Genomic DNA, 17,582 nt, shown 5'->3' on the forward strand with positions numbered 1-17,582 from the left:
AAGCAACAACAATTCAGTGTCACTGAATCAGAGTACAAATATAGGAGGTGGTAAGATATGTCTGGAAAGGTAAGAGGTGGGTTTAGGTTAAAAAAGGGATTTAAATGCCAAAGAAAGGATTTTTTATGTGGATTTTTTATAGGGAGTCACTGGAGCTTACTCAGGGAGGTAGAGAGCCACTGGAGCCTACTCAGACAGGTGACGTGATTGGACCTGTACTTTAGAAGAATCATTTTAGTGGCTGAATGGAAGACAGATGGGAGAGGGGCAGACATGAAGTAGTCAGACCCATCCATAGGACAATTTGTAATAGTCCAGGTGTGACATAATGAGGGTCTTCAGGAGACAAGAGTAGTGTCAGAGAAGGGAGTGTATTGTAGAGTTGTTGCACAGGAGAAACCGACAGTTCTTGACAACAGATTGGATATGGGGAGGTGGGGGCGGAGGTGAGAGATAGTACAGGATGACACCTAGGTTTGGGGGCCTAACAAACTTGCCCTCTAAATTAAAAGGAAGGTGTGGTATATGTAAGTTATGGAACACTATTGTTCTATTAGAAACCAGGAGGGATGGGAATTCAGAGAAGCCTGGAAAGATTTGCATGAATTGATGCTGAACAAGATGAACAGAACAATGAAGTACACATTGACAATGAGGTAGATGCATTGCCAGAGTTAGTCAGTATTTGGGAGGCTCTGAAAGAAAATATGAAAGAGAAAAGGTATTACACTGACTACCAAACTGAAGGTCTACAGAGCTGTTGTGTTGACCTTATTTCCATATGCCTGTGAAACCTGGACAGTCAATCAGCCATGTCAGGAAACTGAATCACTTCCATTTAAATTGTCTCGGGAAGATTCTGAAGGAAAAGATCCCAGACACTGAGGTCCTTTCTTGAGCTAAACTGACTAGCATTCCAGTATTATTACAGAGATTGCAACTACAATGGGCTGAACTCATTGTTAGAATGCCAGACATTTGCTTGCCATATTTTATGGACAACTCAAACAGGGTAAGTGCTCACAGGGGGGGTAAGTAGAAGTGATACCCCAACACCTGAAGGTCTCATTGAAGAACTTTAGAATTGATTGTACAGCATGGAAGACACTGGTACAGGACCACCCAGCTTGGCATGTCCTCATCAGTGAGGGTTCTGAACTCTATGAGAAAGGCAAAATTTGAAGCAGTTCGAGGGAAACACTATATATGTAAGTTTAGAGTACCAGCACCCTAGGTGTTCTCGTAGACTATTTGTGCCCAACTTGTGGTAGAGAATTCTGAGCTCCTGTTGGTCTGATCAGTCACAGTCGATACATTATAATTTGTCTCAAACATAGCGATGTAGTTTTTTTCCTTCTTCAGTAAGGAAGGACAAGAACCAACTAACCAAACAGAAGTTAGGTAAAGGGGAAGGTTGAGGACAAGGAGTAAAGATAATTGAGTTCAGTTGCAGGCATTGAGCTTTTAGGCGCTTTCCATTTCACCAAATGATCTCTAAGGTCCCAGGAATCTGGAAGAACTGGATTTGGACACAGAAACCTAGATCTACTACTTGAGCAGGTCATCAGGACCTCAGTTTTCCTCATCTGTAGAGTGAGGAAATTGTATTAAATGACCTCCAGCATCCAGTATCCAGCATCCAGCTCTAGATCATCCTAGACTTTATTTATTTATTTATCTATTCATTCATTCATTCATTCATTCATTCATTTATTTATTCACTCATTTATTTATTTGTTTGTTTATGTATTTATGTATTTATTCATTCATCTATTTATTTACTCACTTATTCATTCATTCATTCATTCATTTACTTATTTATTTAGTCATTTATTTATTTATTTATTAGGTTTTTGCAAGGCAAACGGGGTTAAGTGGCTTGCCCAAGGCCACACAGCTAGGTAATTATTAAATGTCTGAGGCCGGATTTGAACCCAGGTACTCCTGACTCCAGGGCCGGTGCTTTATCCACTATGCCACCTAGCCGCCCCTATATTTATTTTTAAAAATATTTTCTTTATTTTTCCAACTACATGCAAGGTAAGTTGTCAAGGATCATTTTTTGCATTTTCACATTTTGCTCCTTCCCTCGCCCTGACAGAAAGCAATCCAAGTTAGGCTCTACCTCTACACTACATAGACTTTAAAAGGTCCCTCTCCGGTGAGTTGAGCACCGTGTATGTCCTTTACAGTTTGCACCTCGCCAACCCCTATCCGTGTCAGCCAGCCAGGGCAGGTGGAAGAGAGAAATGAACTTGATCCACCGAGGTCAGCCTCGCCCCACCCCCCGCTTTCGCTAAGAAAACTACAATGCCCGGCGTGCACCGCGCGGGAGCGGAGGCGGGGGTGCAGGCTGACACTTCCGCTCCACGCAGCGCCACGTCCCCGACGTGTCCCCGGCGGCGCCGCTGCCGTGCTAGAGGAAGGAGTGAAGGGGCCAGTTGGAGGCAGCGGCGGCGGGTGGCGACGGCGCCGGCCAGATCAGCCCCAGCCGGGACCTGCCCCTCCTCCCGCACGGAAGTGCCCCTGGGTCGGTGGGGAGCCGGAGCCGGAGGAGGAGGAAGAAGCGGCGGAAGCCCGGCTCCCGCGGGGCAAGATGCTGAACATGTGGAAGGTCCGGGAGCTGGTGGACAAAGCGTGAGTTGGGGCAGAGCCGGGGCGGTTCGTTGCGGGGGCCTCGGGGGGGAGGGGGCGGGCCGGGCCCGCGAGCCGGGGCCGCCCCACGTCACGTTGGCCAACCCCCCCGCCCCCCCACTTCTTCCAGCTGATCCAGTCCCATCATGGCGGCGACGGGTCTCCTCGCCTCCGGGCCCGCGCTCCGTGGGGGCGGGAGGATCCCGGGGCACAGGTGGTGCCCCCCGGCCGCCCTGCTGAAGCGGCTCCTCCCCTTCCTCGGACCCGCGGCCAGGGCGCATCTCCCGGGCCGCGGCTGGCCTCTGGGGGCCTCCCGGCCTAGGGGAGGAGCTCCTGCTTCGGGGGTGGGGGCTCGTCCTGGGGGGCCAAGTTGCGGGGTGGGGGTCGGTCTTGCATGCAGGACTCGGGGCTCTGGGGCTCCACGGGGCGGGAGACCTGTCAGTCGCACGTAGGAGACCTGAGGCCTGGAGGAGTGTCAGTTCTCCGGATTGCCTGCTCTTCCTTTCCAAAATACCCCCCCCCAACCCCCCAAAATCAACCCAATAATTTGTGCCTTTTCACACGAGCCTGGTAATACTAGTGGGTAGGGGCAACAGGTGGCCATGCAAGTGATGCAAGGAAAGTTGTTCCAAGGGATAGCAGTGATGACTCCGGTGATTTATTTATTTATTTTAACTTTTGTAACACTTTTGCCATAACTTGTTGTACCTGTTTCCATTACATTTCACTGTTGGTGTGCCGCCGCATCCTCCTTGTTGAGTGGAATCGCTGAGAAATTTCCCCCAGATTTACAGGAAAAGTACTTGTTCTTAATGACAACTTTTTTAAAGAACTTAACGTTAACTCGTTTTAAACCTGCGTAATCTGTAACTATTAAAAAACTATTCAATTCTTACTCATTCTTTCTAAAGTTAGAAATTAGAGATTGATAGTGAACAGGAAAACCTTGATAGTTAAAAGCTTGTTGGATAAAAGAGAGGGTGAAGTAACATTTTTTTTTTCTAGGCCAGCAGGAAATAAAAGTTAGAAAATTTAGACAGCCTCCTTCCTTTTGAATGTTTAGTGATTATGCAAGTCAGAGTGGTTAAAATTGGGTCATTTTGTAAGCCAGCTACCCTAAAACAAGACAATATAGGTTAATGACAAACATTTAAAAAAGATTATTAAGCAGTAATACTCTTGTTGTTTGTGACACTGACTCCGTTTTTTTAAGAAGTACCCTTTGGTTTAAGACTCATGTTTCATTTTTTTTGTGTAGTGCTTGCATGAGGCTTTGCATTGTGTCAGTTAGATTAGAGAAACTCACTTATTTGAAATAATAAAAAAATTTAGATTAATGATATTTACCTACATTTTGTGTTTACTAAGCCAAGATATTAAAGAAACTTTGTATACTAATAGACCATTTTGAAATTGAAATAGGTCCTGATCTAAATCTGAATGACTTTTTAAAGGTTCTTTAAAATTTCATGACTTTGAGTTGGAAAGTTGAAGGTTGAAAGGAAATGTATAGAAAACCAGAAAAGTAAAATTGGAAATCTAAACTTAGGGGCTCAAATTATTTGATAGATGACTCAAAAGGTTTTCAAGTAGAATTGCCCCTCATATTGAAGTCAGAAAAACCTGGGTCCCACTTCTCTCTGCCTGTGTGACCTTGGCAAAGTCACAACCACTCTAAGAGTCTTTAGTTTCCTCCTCTTTGAAATGAAGGGTTCTGACTAAATAGCAACTGAGGTCCCTTACAAATCCAAATCTTTGATCCTACGATTACCTTTCATTTTTTATATATACCTAATGTTATTATTTTGTAATTGTTTCACCTTACTGTTAATACACAGTTTTCTTAATTAGCTGAAGAAAGAACCTATTCTTGAGAAATGATTTCAACTTCATTTTACTATACAGTTTTGCTTAGAGATGTTAACTCATAAAAGTATTGGTATTGTGAGTAGTTTTCTTTCCAGAAAATTTCAAAAAGGAAAATTCTTTAAGAAACTTATAAGCACATGGTCTTTATATGATTAAAGAACTTAGAAATCACATATGTGATCTCATTGCTACTGGTATGTCCACCAATAATGTTAATTGAAATAGGCCTATGCATACCTTTTATATGGTCCCCTGATAAATGTTCCCAGATCTACCCAGTGAGCTAGAGGTTTTGATGTCTTAAGGATGTCAATGGAACACTTGGTCTTGTACATTATTCTTTGCTTTCAGTACATTACCAGCCTTTTCATTCAACATTTCTTTGATTTGTCTTCATTTCTTCATAATTCCCTGTTTATAATTTGTTGCCATCTGCTCAAAACTATCATTTTACCTTATCATTGTTCTCTAGATGAAACTTTGTCATTTCTGTAGAGATAAATAGTATCATGCTTCACAGTCTTATGGTAAAAGTACAAGAATATCAGTATTAAAAAGGTGAACTTTTTGCTTTAGGCTTTTGGGTTTGGGGGGAGGAGGGAATTAAAACAATTTTTCACTTTGCCAGAGACAGTCCAACCCAATTCTTTTGTGACTTTTTGGAATGTTGAAGATTTTAGAGTGTGTGTGTGTGTGTGTGTGTGTGTGTGTACACACATATATGCATATATATGTTTGTAAATACATATAGGCTTTTATTTATCAAGAATATAGAATTAAAATTGATATTTGGGTATTTTTGACATAACATACCACTCATAATTAAATTCTCAACTTCCATTTGCAGGAATAAAGGAAACTTCCTATAAATTTCATTGTTTCCCTACTCTTTTTTTCAAGGTTTTTGCAAGGTAAATGGGGTTAAAGTGGCTTGCCCAAGGCCACACAGCTAGGTAATTATTAAGTGTAGGAGGCTGGATTTGAACTCAGATACTCCTGACTACAGGGCCGGTGCTCTAACCGTACTACCTAGCTGCCCCATATTTCCCTACTCTTGAACAAAAGTCATGATGTGTCCATTGCTAGAATAATATGGTATGTAATTTCAATTACTAATACATTTTAAATGATTATAGTGGAGATGAAGATTTAGGAGGAAAACTAATGATTGTTGATATGGTGGAGTACAACCATCTGAGGAGAAAATAAAAGGTATTTAGGAAGGAATACTCAAAATTCTTATGACTAAAATTTACAATAGGTTAAACACCAAATATCAGAAGAGGGCACAATTTGTAAAAGTATTATCAGAAGAAGAAAGCAGCACTGTGCACAGTAGGTCAGTTTGTAGAATTTATTACTTTTACAAGTTGGTATTGAAAACAGATTCAGAAAAAGTTAAGACAAACTGGTAGATGATGGGAGTTACTTAGAGAAAGTAGGATATTTGAAATTTGTCCTTAACCATTGAAGTTTACCTCAAGAAAGGAGTAATACATTCTTCTAAAATTTGAACCTTAAGACCTTTGTCCGAAACAAAATAAATACTAAGCTATGTATTGCACTGGGTCTCTGACAGTACAACAGTTCTTGTGCACTCTGCATAAACTAATATGTAATACATAAATTAATTTATTCATATGTCTGGTTTTGAGAGCTTAGAGGGATTTTTTTAATTGGCATGAGAACACAGAACATGAGACTAGACATACCAGACAGGTATGTGCTCTTTTGACTAAAGAGAGGAAATGGTAATGATAGAGGAAATGCTACTCCAACACTGTCCAGAGCTTTTTTCTTTTTTTTTTTAGGTTTTTGCAAGGCAGTGGAGTTAAGTGGCTTGCCCAAGGCCACATAGCTAGGTCATTATTAAGTGTCTGAGACCAGATTTGAACCCAGGTACTCCTGACTCCAGGGCCAGTGTTTTATCCACTGCCCCGCCTAGCCACCCCCTGTCCAGAGCTTTTAAGGAGAATTGTACCATCCTTCTATTCTCAGAAGTCATTTGGGTAAAGCTACTTCAGCATTAATCACTTATCTGCATTCCTCTGAGGAATAAGTTAACTGGGATACTTTTGTACTTTACCATCCTGAGTAATGGCATATAAGGTATAGGACCATTGACTTTGCTCTGATAATTTGGGAAGAGATTCTTATTTAAAAGTATAAGTGAAGTATAAGTTCATTTTTATAATTTAAAATTTAACATTGGTATTTGGCTAATTATCTCAGCCAGATTTATATAATTAGTATTTGTTAAAAGAATGTTTTGTGTTGAAGATTTGGTCTACAACAAATCTTTCAGGAGAGGGAAACCTTTTTCCTGCCAAGGACCATTTGGATATTTATAACATCATTTGCTGGCTATATTTGATCAAACAATCAATTCACCCCTAAAAAGTCCCTGAATTTATTGAATTTCGAGTCCCCTGTGGTTGCCTGTAGCCATATCAATAATGCTTGGAGCAGGAGGTTCCCAGACCCTGGTAGGTTCTGTTTCAAGTTGTTAAATACTTTTGTTGAATTTTCTGTAATTTTTAGTTTTGCCTGCTGATTTTTATTTCCTCAATGTTTAGATATTGTCATATCAGTCGTTGGAGAGAAAGAAGTTTATTATTTACAGAAAGTCACAATATACTTTTTTTGGGAGGAGGGGTTCGCAAGGCAATCGGGGGTTAAGTGATTTGCCCATGGTCATACAACTAAGTTAAGTATTAAATGTCTTGAGACTGGATTTGACCTCTGATCCTACTGTGCTCCATCCCTACTCCACTTAACTGTCCCCTCACAATATACTTTCTTTTTAAAAAAAAAAATTAATTAAGGCAATGGGCCTAAGTGACTTGCCCACAGTCTGACCTCAGGTCCTCCTGATTCCAGAGCTGGTGTTCTATCCACTGGGTCACCTAGCTGCCCCCTTACAACATACTTTTCAACATCAAAGCTACATTCTCTACCCTCAAAAAACTTTGTTCAAAGAGAGTGATATGGTTTTGCTTTTTTTTCTTTTCAGCCATATATGCTTTCCCTGCATAATCTTTATTCTAACAACAACTCTAATCATCCTTGTTTCTTGCACAAGTTAAAGCATAAAAAAAAATTAAGAAATCAGTAATGCAGTACTCTCCAATTTCTCCTTGACTCAGTTTTCAAGCCCAGTCCACATACTGTCTCCTCCATGAAGCTTTCCTAGTTTCTCTACCTTTGCTAACACCAGTAGTGATTTTTCCCATTTCAATTCACAGTATAACTTAACTCTTCTGCATTTGTAATGTTCTGTTTTATATCAGTTGTTTTTTGGGGGGGGGGGTTGGTATGCATATCTTATTTGGTGTGCATATCTTATTTCCTTTTACATTTTATCTGTCTTTTTTCCTTAAATAGACCTAACTTAATACTTTCTGGGCATTTACAGTTTGAGTGAATATTCATTTAGAGTGAAGTTACCTCTTCCTTTTGACCCAAGCTAAGTACTTTTTATTGTATGTTCTATGAAGCAATCCTAGAAATAAAGTTTTAAGTTTATTTTATTTTTGCTAGCTTTTTTGAGAGATAATTTATTGTAATTCCAGCTAGTTTGTTTTCCTTATCACTAGTGATTCTGAAAAAACACTCAACTATTTATTAAATTTTTTTGTTCTTTGAGTTAATAAGTTATTTTTTTTAAATCTGTAGATTTGACTAACAGTACTTGACCTTTACATCAATTAATATTATTTAAGGCTAGTAGGCATTATTAAATTTCAAGAGATCCAGTTGAATCATCTAACACATCTTCTGTAGGTTTCACTTTATAATAATTCATGTTTCGCTAAAGCAAGGAATAGTATCATTTCTAGTGGTGGCTTCTTAGAAAAAAAGTGAATGCTTTTATTGAACTTTTTCTACATATTACTCTTCATAACACAACACAATATATTGATAATCTTTTAACTGTATTTTCTGTAATTTTTAAAGATTTTGTACATATTTCATATACAATCTGCCTTTATTTCTTTCCAAGCTGCACCTTCTCCTTAGTCTTGCTACTCTTACTTTGGAAAATACTGTTTTGTTATACCCAGGTAGAACCCAGCTATTTAATGTTTCACCTTTTGTTTATGAAATGAGGAGGGAGGGGGTGGAGGTGGTTGTATATTCTGTAGTCTGAAAAAATGAGGAAATGGGAGTTAGATATAAAACTCAACTTGTTGAGGCAAATTAGAGACAGCTGTCTAACTGTAATATGTGAATCACTGAGGCTTGGTTTCTTCTAAAGTGCTGTGGAGAATTTAAATATAACCAATCAATCAATTAACATTTGTTTAGCCCCTACTAAGTGCTAGGCAATGAGCTAAATGCCTTGAGAGTCTCTTTGCCCTCAAAGGAGCTAGCTAATGGGAGAGAAAATATGTAAACAAATATATATACAAAGCAAGTTATATACTGGCTAAATAGAGTTTTAGTGAAAGCTAAGATTTTAGTTGATATTTGAAAGAAGACTGGGAGGTTTGTGGTTGGAATAAAGGAGTGAGGCTGATCCACTGACTCAGGCTATTGATAGTTCAGGCCTGAGATGATGAGGGCTCCCACTAGAATAGTAAGGGTGTCAGGAGAGCCGGAGACCTATACCAAAAAATGTTTGAAAGGTGAAATCAAGAAGTTTTTTGTTTTGTCTTATTTTTGCAAGGCAAAAGAGTTAATTGACTTGCCCACAGTCATTCAACTGAGTAATTAAGTGTCTGAGGCTGGATTTGAACTCAGGTCCTCCTGACTCCAGGACCACTGTTCTATCTACTGCTCTACCTAGTTGTCCCACAAATCAAAAAGTTTTGACAGCAGATTGATTATAGTTGCTTGAGAGATAGTGAGGAGTTAAGGATGACTCCTAGGTTTTTCAGCCTGAGAAACTGAATGGTATTGCCCTCTATAATAATAGGGGAGGTAGGAGTTAGGAAAGGTTTATAGGGGAAAAGCTAATGATTCAGTTAGGACATAGTGAATTTAAGATGTTTACTGGACATTCATTTCAATATATGTGAATAGCAGTTTGAGATATAAGACTCTGGAGGTTAACAGAGGCACAGTTAGAGTTGATAATCATCAGCAGAGGGAGATGATAATTAAATCCATGAGAGTTAATCTAATTAAATGAAGAGAAGAGGACTTGGACCTGTCATTTAGAAACCATAATCTAGAATAGATAAGTGCAAAGAAGACAGAAGGAGTGATCAAGTAGGATGAGAATGTGAATAAAGTGTGTTCTAAAAACCATGAAGAAGAGAATATCAAGGAGAGAGTGATCAGTGGCAAAGATTACAGAGGAGTGGTTGAGGAGAATGAAGATTGAGAAAGAGGCCATTGAACTTTGCAACAGATAGTTTTAAATATACTTTCCTTAGTTTGTTTTAGTATGTATTTTTTTTAAAATCAGGAACGCATTCCATTTAATATTGTATGCTTCAGAAATATAATTTGAGGAAGTTGCAGACTAAGTTGCAATATATTGCAATTTCCATTTACCTATTAAAAATTTATTTCAGTCTGTTTTTTGGCATTTTGTCTTGGGTAATTAATCTTATTTCACAAAATGTTTTGTTGTTTTTTTTTTTAAGGTTTTTGCAAGGCAAACTGGGTTAAGTGGCTTGTCCAAGACCACACAGCTAGGTAATTACTAAGTATCTGAGACCAGATTTGAACCCAGGTACTCCTGGCTCCGGGGCCAGTGCTTTATCCACTACACCACCTAGCCACCCCTATTTCACTAAATGTTATAAAAACCTTTCATCTGAATTTATTTTTAGTACAAAATCTCATGTTAATTATTTTTTTTTAACTTTAGATAGATTTAAAAAATCACTAATTTTGTAGATTGATCTCACTATCAAAAAATTGTTAGTGATCTTTATATCATTTTGAAGATTTGATTTTTTGGGGAGAAAATTACTAATTTGATAAACTAGTATCTTTGAACAGAAATTGTTATTGTTTACAATGTAAGACTAGTCTAGAACGATTTTCTTCCTACTTCCCACTTTGCAAGGTATCTCTTATTGAATCCTGTGATACATTTGAGTTTCACTTTTTTTTTTTAGCCCAAAGATGGGACAGTACCTAGCAGACCATAACTCCTGGGCTGGATTTAAGCCCATGAAATGCTAAACATGGAAGGTTTTGTTAATTTACAATAAATGTAAGAATTCTTCAAGTCAAGATCTTAACTTATAAATCTTGGAAAATTTGATAAACCAAACTCAGCTTTAGTAGATGATACTTCTATACATAAGAGCATATTTCCATACATCAATATTCTTTATTTCTTCAAACAATTTAAGTTGTTCCCAGTTAACCAAAATTTTCAGGAGAGTATTTAAATATACTTATTTTATTCAGAGCTCTCACATAGTAACTATTTTGATAGTCATGTGGTTTTGAAATAATGAACTAGTTTTAGTTTTAGACTTTTAGTTTTTAAATCTTTTAGAGAACAAAAATGGTACATATCAAAACTTTTTGTGTAATTTTCCTGCGTCATTACAAATTATTTTTTTTTGCAAGGCAGTGGGTTAAGGGGCTTGCCCAAGGCCACACAGCTAGATAATTATTAAGTGTCTGGGGTCGGATTTGAACTCGGGTTACTCCTGACTCCAGGGCTGGTGCTCTATCCACTGCGCCACCTAGCCGGCCCCAAGTTCTTATTTTTAAATAAACATTTGGTTGCACATCCTTTCCCCTGTTTGTAAGAGTAGGGTAACTGTAGTTGTGAAATACTGTCAGAAACAGTTAAGTATGGATGATTTTTGACAAGGTATTTTTTTTAAACTTAATAGGATTTGTCTTCTGAATAGATAAGGGAAACTGGAATATATTTGGAAATTAAAGTGATGTGAAAACAAGGAATTAATTAAAAATAAGATTTCATATAATGTTTCAAATTTTTTAAAAATTTCCTTTAACTATTCATTTCTTTGCAAACCTTTTAAATTATTTGTTTTGGTAGTCAATGAAAAAATTACATTTAAAAATTTTTCAGTATATTTTTATGTTCCAAAAGCCTATGATTTCATCAAAGTGGGTACTTCTCTACTAATCCAGTTGTAATCCCTCACCACTTTAGCCACTTCAGTAGTTGCTGTGGTTATTTTGGTATAATATAGAACTGAAAACTAAGGAATTGCCTCCCAATTGAGAGATTACTGAGCAAAATGTGATGGAACATTATGATTTTGTAAAAGTATGATTTCAAGAAAAACCCAGAATGACTTGTAGAATAAATTGAGCAGAACTCAGAAAACAGTTTATAAAAAATAACAAAATTTTTATACAAAAACATATTGGAAAGCCTTACAAGCTCTGCTTCCTCACCAGAGGACCAATGTTGAAACCTGCTACCCACTTCTTGACAGAAAGTTGATGGACTCTTGGAAAAATTTTTTACACATGATCAATGAGGGAATCTGTTTCACTTGATTATGCATATTTGTTACAAGGTTTTTCTATTATTTTTTCCCGGGGGGGGGGGAGAATGAATTTTAAAATAGTCTTGTAATTAAATTACAAAGAAAAACAAAGGGTTGCATTGACTGAAAAATTGAATCACTATGTAGTCAACCTTAGCTATGGTTATCTCAGCCTACTGGCATAGTCTTTGGAGAACTCAAGATTGTTTTCATACCACTAGAAGGTAATGAAGTAGGATTTCAGTAGAGGATTCTATTATATTTAAACAATATCACTGACCATGAGATCTCTGAATTACAATCAAGAAGAAGCCATGTTCTTGATGCCAGGAATTTTCTTACTACCTGAAGGGACAATATTAGAAATCCAGGCAACTTGGAGATATTTTACTTGGTTAGTACTAGAAAAACTACTTATTTATTTCAAATAGTCTACTTGGTTAAAGAACCCCCTACCCCCCACTCCCTGGTTTGACACCTACTAAATACTGTGAATAAGCCCCATGAGTAATACCTGAAATATCAGCAAGATCCTTAGTCTGATTAGTTTAGCTTTTAAAACATTCTGGGTTCTGCTTGGTTGTTTTAAACCTTTCTAGTCTTGATGGCTAACTTTGGTCAATTTCATATGACCCTTTTGTTACTGTTCCTGTATACTTGTTGACTTTTTTTCATGCATCTATAATTCCTTAGTTATGAAATTCCATTCTTGATTTTTCTGTGTACAAAAAAAATTTATCTATGACTGTTATATAGCAATTAAATCTCTACCAGTCCTAATCAAGTGCCTGTATTGTAGTGATAGCTTGAAATGTTGTGATGCACTCTGATAATTGTTATTTCCCAGTCTTGGTTTATAATGATCTTAATAAGTTTTTATTGAGATAATAATATAATAATATCATTTATATATATCATTTTAAGGTTTGCAGGGTGCTTTACATACTTTATTTTATTTACTTCCACAGCAACTCTTTGAAGTGTAGGTACTTTTATTATCTTCATTTTACAGATGAGGAAACTGAGACAAACTTACCTGGGCTCACATAGCCTTTAATGTCTGAGATAGGATTCAAACACAAATCTTATTGATGCTTTTCAGCACTCTAGCCTTTGTACCACCTATCTGTCCTGTAGGTCTAAAACATAAAAGAAAAAAAGACACTTTTTCACTACAAGAAGCTTAGCTCAGGGGTCAGACAAAGCAAAAATACATGACATTTTCAGAGGGCAAGCTAAAATAAGATAAGGGATCATTTTAAGATATGAGTAAAAAGTGTTTTGAAAAGGAAAATTAACTAGAGTGGTCAGGAAGAGACTTTATAGAGGTGGTAGATAAGTTTCTAGCTTGATTTTAAAGGAATTTGATTGAAAAGAGTAGAAAGGACAAATTAGGTATATTAGATAGTGAGTGAAAAAATATAGAACACAGATCAAATTTAACCTTATAGGAAATAGATGAAGAATCTGTAAATAGAATTTACTGTTCATTCATAGGGCTGAACATTTAGTGAGGACTTGATTTGTTCTACTGGGGGGGAAAAATCCTTTTAAGTTATCCAGATTTCTAAAATTGTACCTTCAGGTAATAGGGGATTCTGGCATCAAGAATTTGCTTTCTTTATTTTAGAAAAATTAAGTGTCTAGTATTTGAGACCTTATATGTAGCCCTTTTGAATTTTATCTGGTAGAGGGAAATGAAAATATGATTTAATAGTTTTATTTCAATCTTCAAAGTGTCTTTTTTTCTAATAATAATTTATTTGTATTTTGATGAATCTATGTTCTTTTTGTGGTAGTGCTCCCATCATAGCAAATTATAAACCATTCTTCCCATTCTGTTTTAACTCCTATCCTTGTTCTATAATATGGCATCCATGCAGCTCTCTGGGAGGCATTCCTCTTGCTCTTTTGATATTGTGTAAATATCAGTGGAGTATACCCTTGTTGCTTCTTTTTAATGATACATCTATATTATGACATCTTTAATGTGACTTTTTTTTGTCCTGTACTTTGTTGATATTGTATACAGCAACCATGTACCTTATTGCCTTAGGTGACTTAGAGCTTTAATTCTTTGGAGTTTATGGTTTTCTTTGTATTGGTCACAAAATAACACTAGAAAAATATTGATGATTAAAAGTGAACCTTGGTTTCAGAGAGAAGCAAAGAGTTATTAAAAGCCCTGTTTAAGTTCACAATTCCATTCAAGCCCTTTCTCAAGCCTCCTGTAGTCTAGGTTCAGCTCATTGTCCATTTACAGTTTTTGTCCAAGGTATGTGAATTGATAGCCCTTCTCTATGGATTGTTCATTTGATTTTATAACATAGTATGGACAGTGGGTTTTATTACAGTTATGCACAGTACAGTTATGTAATTATCCTACAATCTGCTGCAGGAATGGAACATCTGATTCTTGTCCTTATCTTTCTTTTAAAAGGATTATAAGATGTGTGGTCTTTGTGGTTTGGAGTAGTTGATTAGCAGCTATATATAGCTGTTTCTCTGTACCTAGAAAACTAAATATAACTTTGGTTGTTTTTTCATAAGGTAAATCATGCACAAATGTTATATTTTCCCTTCATTTACTAATTCTTCATATTCTTCTAAAGAGAATTTTTATGCTTTTCATATAAAGCAGTATATCTTTGATACCTTAACAATATATGAAGGTTTCTCAAACTTAGCTTAACTTTGAGGTGAGCTAACATGCTATTAATTCATCAAATATTTGAGTGCTTTCTGTAAACAAGGGATTATATGTACTATGAGGATGAGATTCCATAAAGAATAAAATAAGTAATCTTCCTTATAAATACTGATTAAATTTGTATCAAATTGCAATTTTTAGTTATTTTAAAAGTTGCAAATAGAAATTGTTTGACTTCTATAAACAGAATTGGCATAGATTAATTCTGATTAGTTAGAAGAAAACAAATTGTAGGCAACTTTTAAAAGTCGTTTTCTAAAATTATTCCTCATTTCATTAAGAACACTTGTTAATGTTGTATCTTTGGAAACTAGAATGAGAGCAGCAATACAAGGGAACCCACCTATTGCTGTATTCATTTTTGAGTAGCTTTTGTTATTTGATCTTTTGGTGGAAACATTTTAACATATGACACCACTTTGAAGAGGAAATATCACATTGTTCTATCTAAAAAAAACCAGGTCTACTAAAAAGAAAATATTATGGATAAAAGCCTTCTGCAACTCAAAGTCAAATATCATTGGATTTCTTTCCCTTTTTTGGGAGGGGGCAACATATATGGAGAAGTATGAAAATATAGTGAAATATAAACATAAGTACCATTATTTAAAGTTTTCAGGAATTAAATTTATTGGTTGATAAACTTTTATGATAACTACATCAGGATAATGACACAACTCTTCTGTTTTTGTGTGATCTCTTCTGAACTTTTTTCTTTTGTAAATGGATAACTTAAATTAGGCATTATATATACATCTTAAAATATGCTTAATACAATTGTACTTATATGACTTATATCAAATAACTTGCTGTCCAGGAGAGGGAAGAAGAAAAATGTGGAAGAATCTTACCAAAAAAAAATGAATTTTGAAAACTATCTTTACATGTAATTGGAAAATATAAAATACAAAAATAATTTTTTAACTAAAAAAGAATTATAAATTACATAGAAAATGGATTTCATTTTAATGGGGGTAGATAGAGGCTTTATTTTTGCATTCTAAAATTAGACCAGTTCTATTAAATCTCTAGGCTTTAATATGTGATTTTCCATAATCAAGGTAATTTTTATAAGACAAAGATGAGGAAGGAGGAGGTGTTTTGTAGATTTTTTTTAGTCCTTCTTGAATCTTCTCTCAAGTTTAAGCTACTTGAATTTAATTCAGGGAATTTAGGTTAGCTAGTGCTATATATTTTTTTAGGTTTTTTGCAAGGCAAATGGGGTTAAGTGGCTTGCCCAAGGCCACACAGCTAGGCAACTATTAAGTGTCTGAGACCGATTTGAACCCAGGTACTCCTGACTCCAGGGTCCACGCTTTATCCACTGCTCCACCTAGCCACCCCAGCTAGTGCTATATTTTAATAAAATGTAGCTTAATATGAAAATTTAACAGGCCTAATGGATTTTACAAATTTCTACTCTGAATTAGGATACTAAGTTGCTTTGCCATATTGAAGTTATGTAACTGTGTAACGTATCACTTTTTTTAATGGAGAATATTTTGGCCATCCTTCACAACTTCAGTCATCCTCATTCTTCCTTACAGCACATATCCAGTTGTTTCTTAATCTTGTTGATTCTGCCATCACCACCTCTCTTTTATTCATTAACTTTAGTCCAGCCAGGCCCTCATCTCTCCCCTGGACAGTTAAACTTCCTGCCTTAAAGTCTCTTTTCTCCAAGAATCTTCCATACAGCTGACAAAAGGATAATCCTAAAGCCCAAAGCTTTACCATATTGTTTTCTTGTCCAACAAACTGTGGTTCCATTACTTTTAGGATCAAATAAAACTCAGTTTACCCTTAAAGTTCTTCACTATTTGAAAAAAAAGAATTTATTAATCATTTACTATAAACGTAAGTGCTGGGAATACAAGTCTCTGTCTTCAAAGATCATTAAATCTAATTGGTGGAGACATGATATAAGATAGTGGTGACTAGGAAAGTTGCTGTATTGGTGAATATAGATTCATACATTTAAGAGTATTGATGCTAATAATGATTTAATTATACTTCCCAAATGTGAAAAAAGGTTGGAATATAGTCCCTCAGTGTACATGCAAAATACATTGGACAGAAAGACAGCCAAGTAGTAAAGGAAAATTTGCTGGAAAAGGTCTTAATAAGTGAGCCACATGGAACATTCACCAATTAGAATAGAGGTTGGAGGGAATTCCAGAACTAAAAGGTTTAATTAAGTCCTTGAGATAATGTTATCTTGTCTCAAAAGTAAAGCACCTAACAAAACAATGTTCCTTCACATACTGTAGTCTAGCTAAAACTGGCCTAATGGTCCTCACACAGAATATTTGCATCTCCTTTTTCTGTTCTTTGCTTAGGCATATTCCCCATGCCTGGAATGTCTTCCCTCTTCCTCTGTTTTTAGAATTCCTTAATTTAACTCAAATTACTTCTTGCTTGAGATTATTGTTTGCATGTTATTTCAGCCAATAGAATGAATAGTCCTTGAGACCAGAGACTGTTAAACTTTGGGTTTTATCATCCCCATTGCCTCACATAAAGCTTAGCACATAGCAAACAATTTTGTCAGTTGTTGATTGATTGTATAGAATATGCAACAATCTCAAGTCCCCCTATATGCATACACACCTTTGATCATTTTTGACCAAAAAAACCCCAATAGTCTATCATAGATACAAATGAACATCAATAACTGATTTGTTAATTAGGATTTTTATAAATTGACATTTTTCCAGAATAAAAATATTTTTACCAATAATAATCATTTGAATTACCCTGTTAGTTTTTAAGTTTGTATTTTTTACTTATACATACTCAACCTATAAATATAAATACAAAATGACATATAAAAATTATTCAAGCCTCAATCACAAAATAAATATTTTAAATACTATAAACTTTTCTAATTATCCAGTAAATACCAAAAAAAGAAAATGAAAGATCAGGAC

General features: G+C 36.0%; 1 protein-coding gene across 2 annotated transcripts in view; it reads left to right on the forward strand.

Moving 5' to 3' along the window:
• The first annotated feature begins 2,409 nt into the window (after nucleotides 1-2,409).
• Nucleotides 2,410-17,582, forward strand: part of CLINT1 (clathrin interactor 1) — a 58,192-nt gene continuing 43,019 nt past the window's right edge. The window contains exon 1 of one of the 2 annotated variants that reach the window (XM_074212520.1): nucleotides 2,410-2,637. In XM_074212520.1, coding sequence (XP_074068621.1) covers nucleotides 2,597-2,637 — 41 coding nt within the window. In that variant the 5' untranslated portion in view covers nucleotides 2,410-2,596. The remainder of the gene's footprint in view (nucleotides 2,638-17,582) is intronic. The other variant, XM_074212519.1, reaches the window with a different exon arrangement.

This window comes from Macrotis lagotis, chromosome 1 (genome assembly GCF_037893015.1).
Source record: "Macrotis lagotis isolate mMagLag1 chromosome 1, bilby.v1.9.chrom.fasta, whole genome shotgun sequence".
Lineage (NCBI taxonomy): Eukaryota > Metazoa > Chordata > Mammalia > Peramelemorphia > Peramelidae > Macrotis > Macrotis lagotis.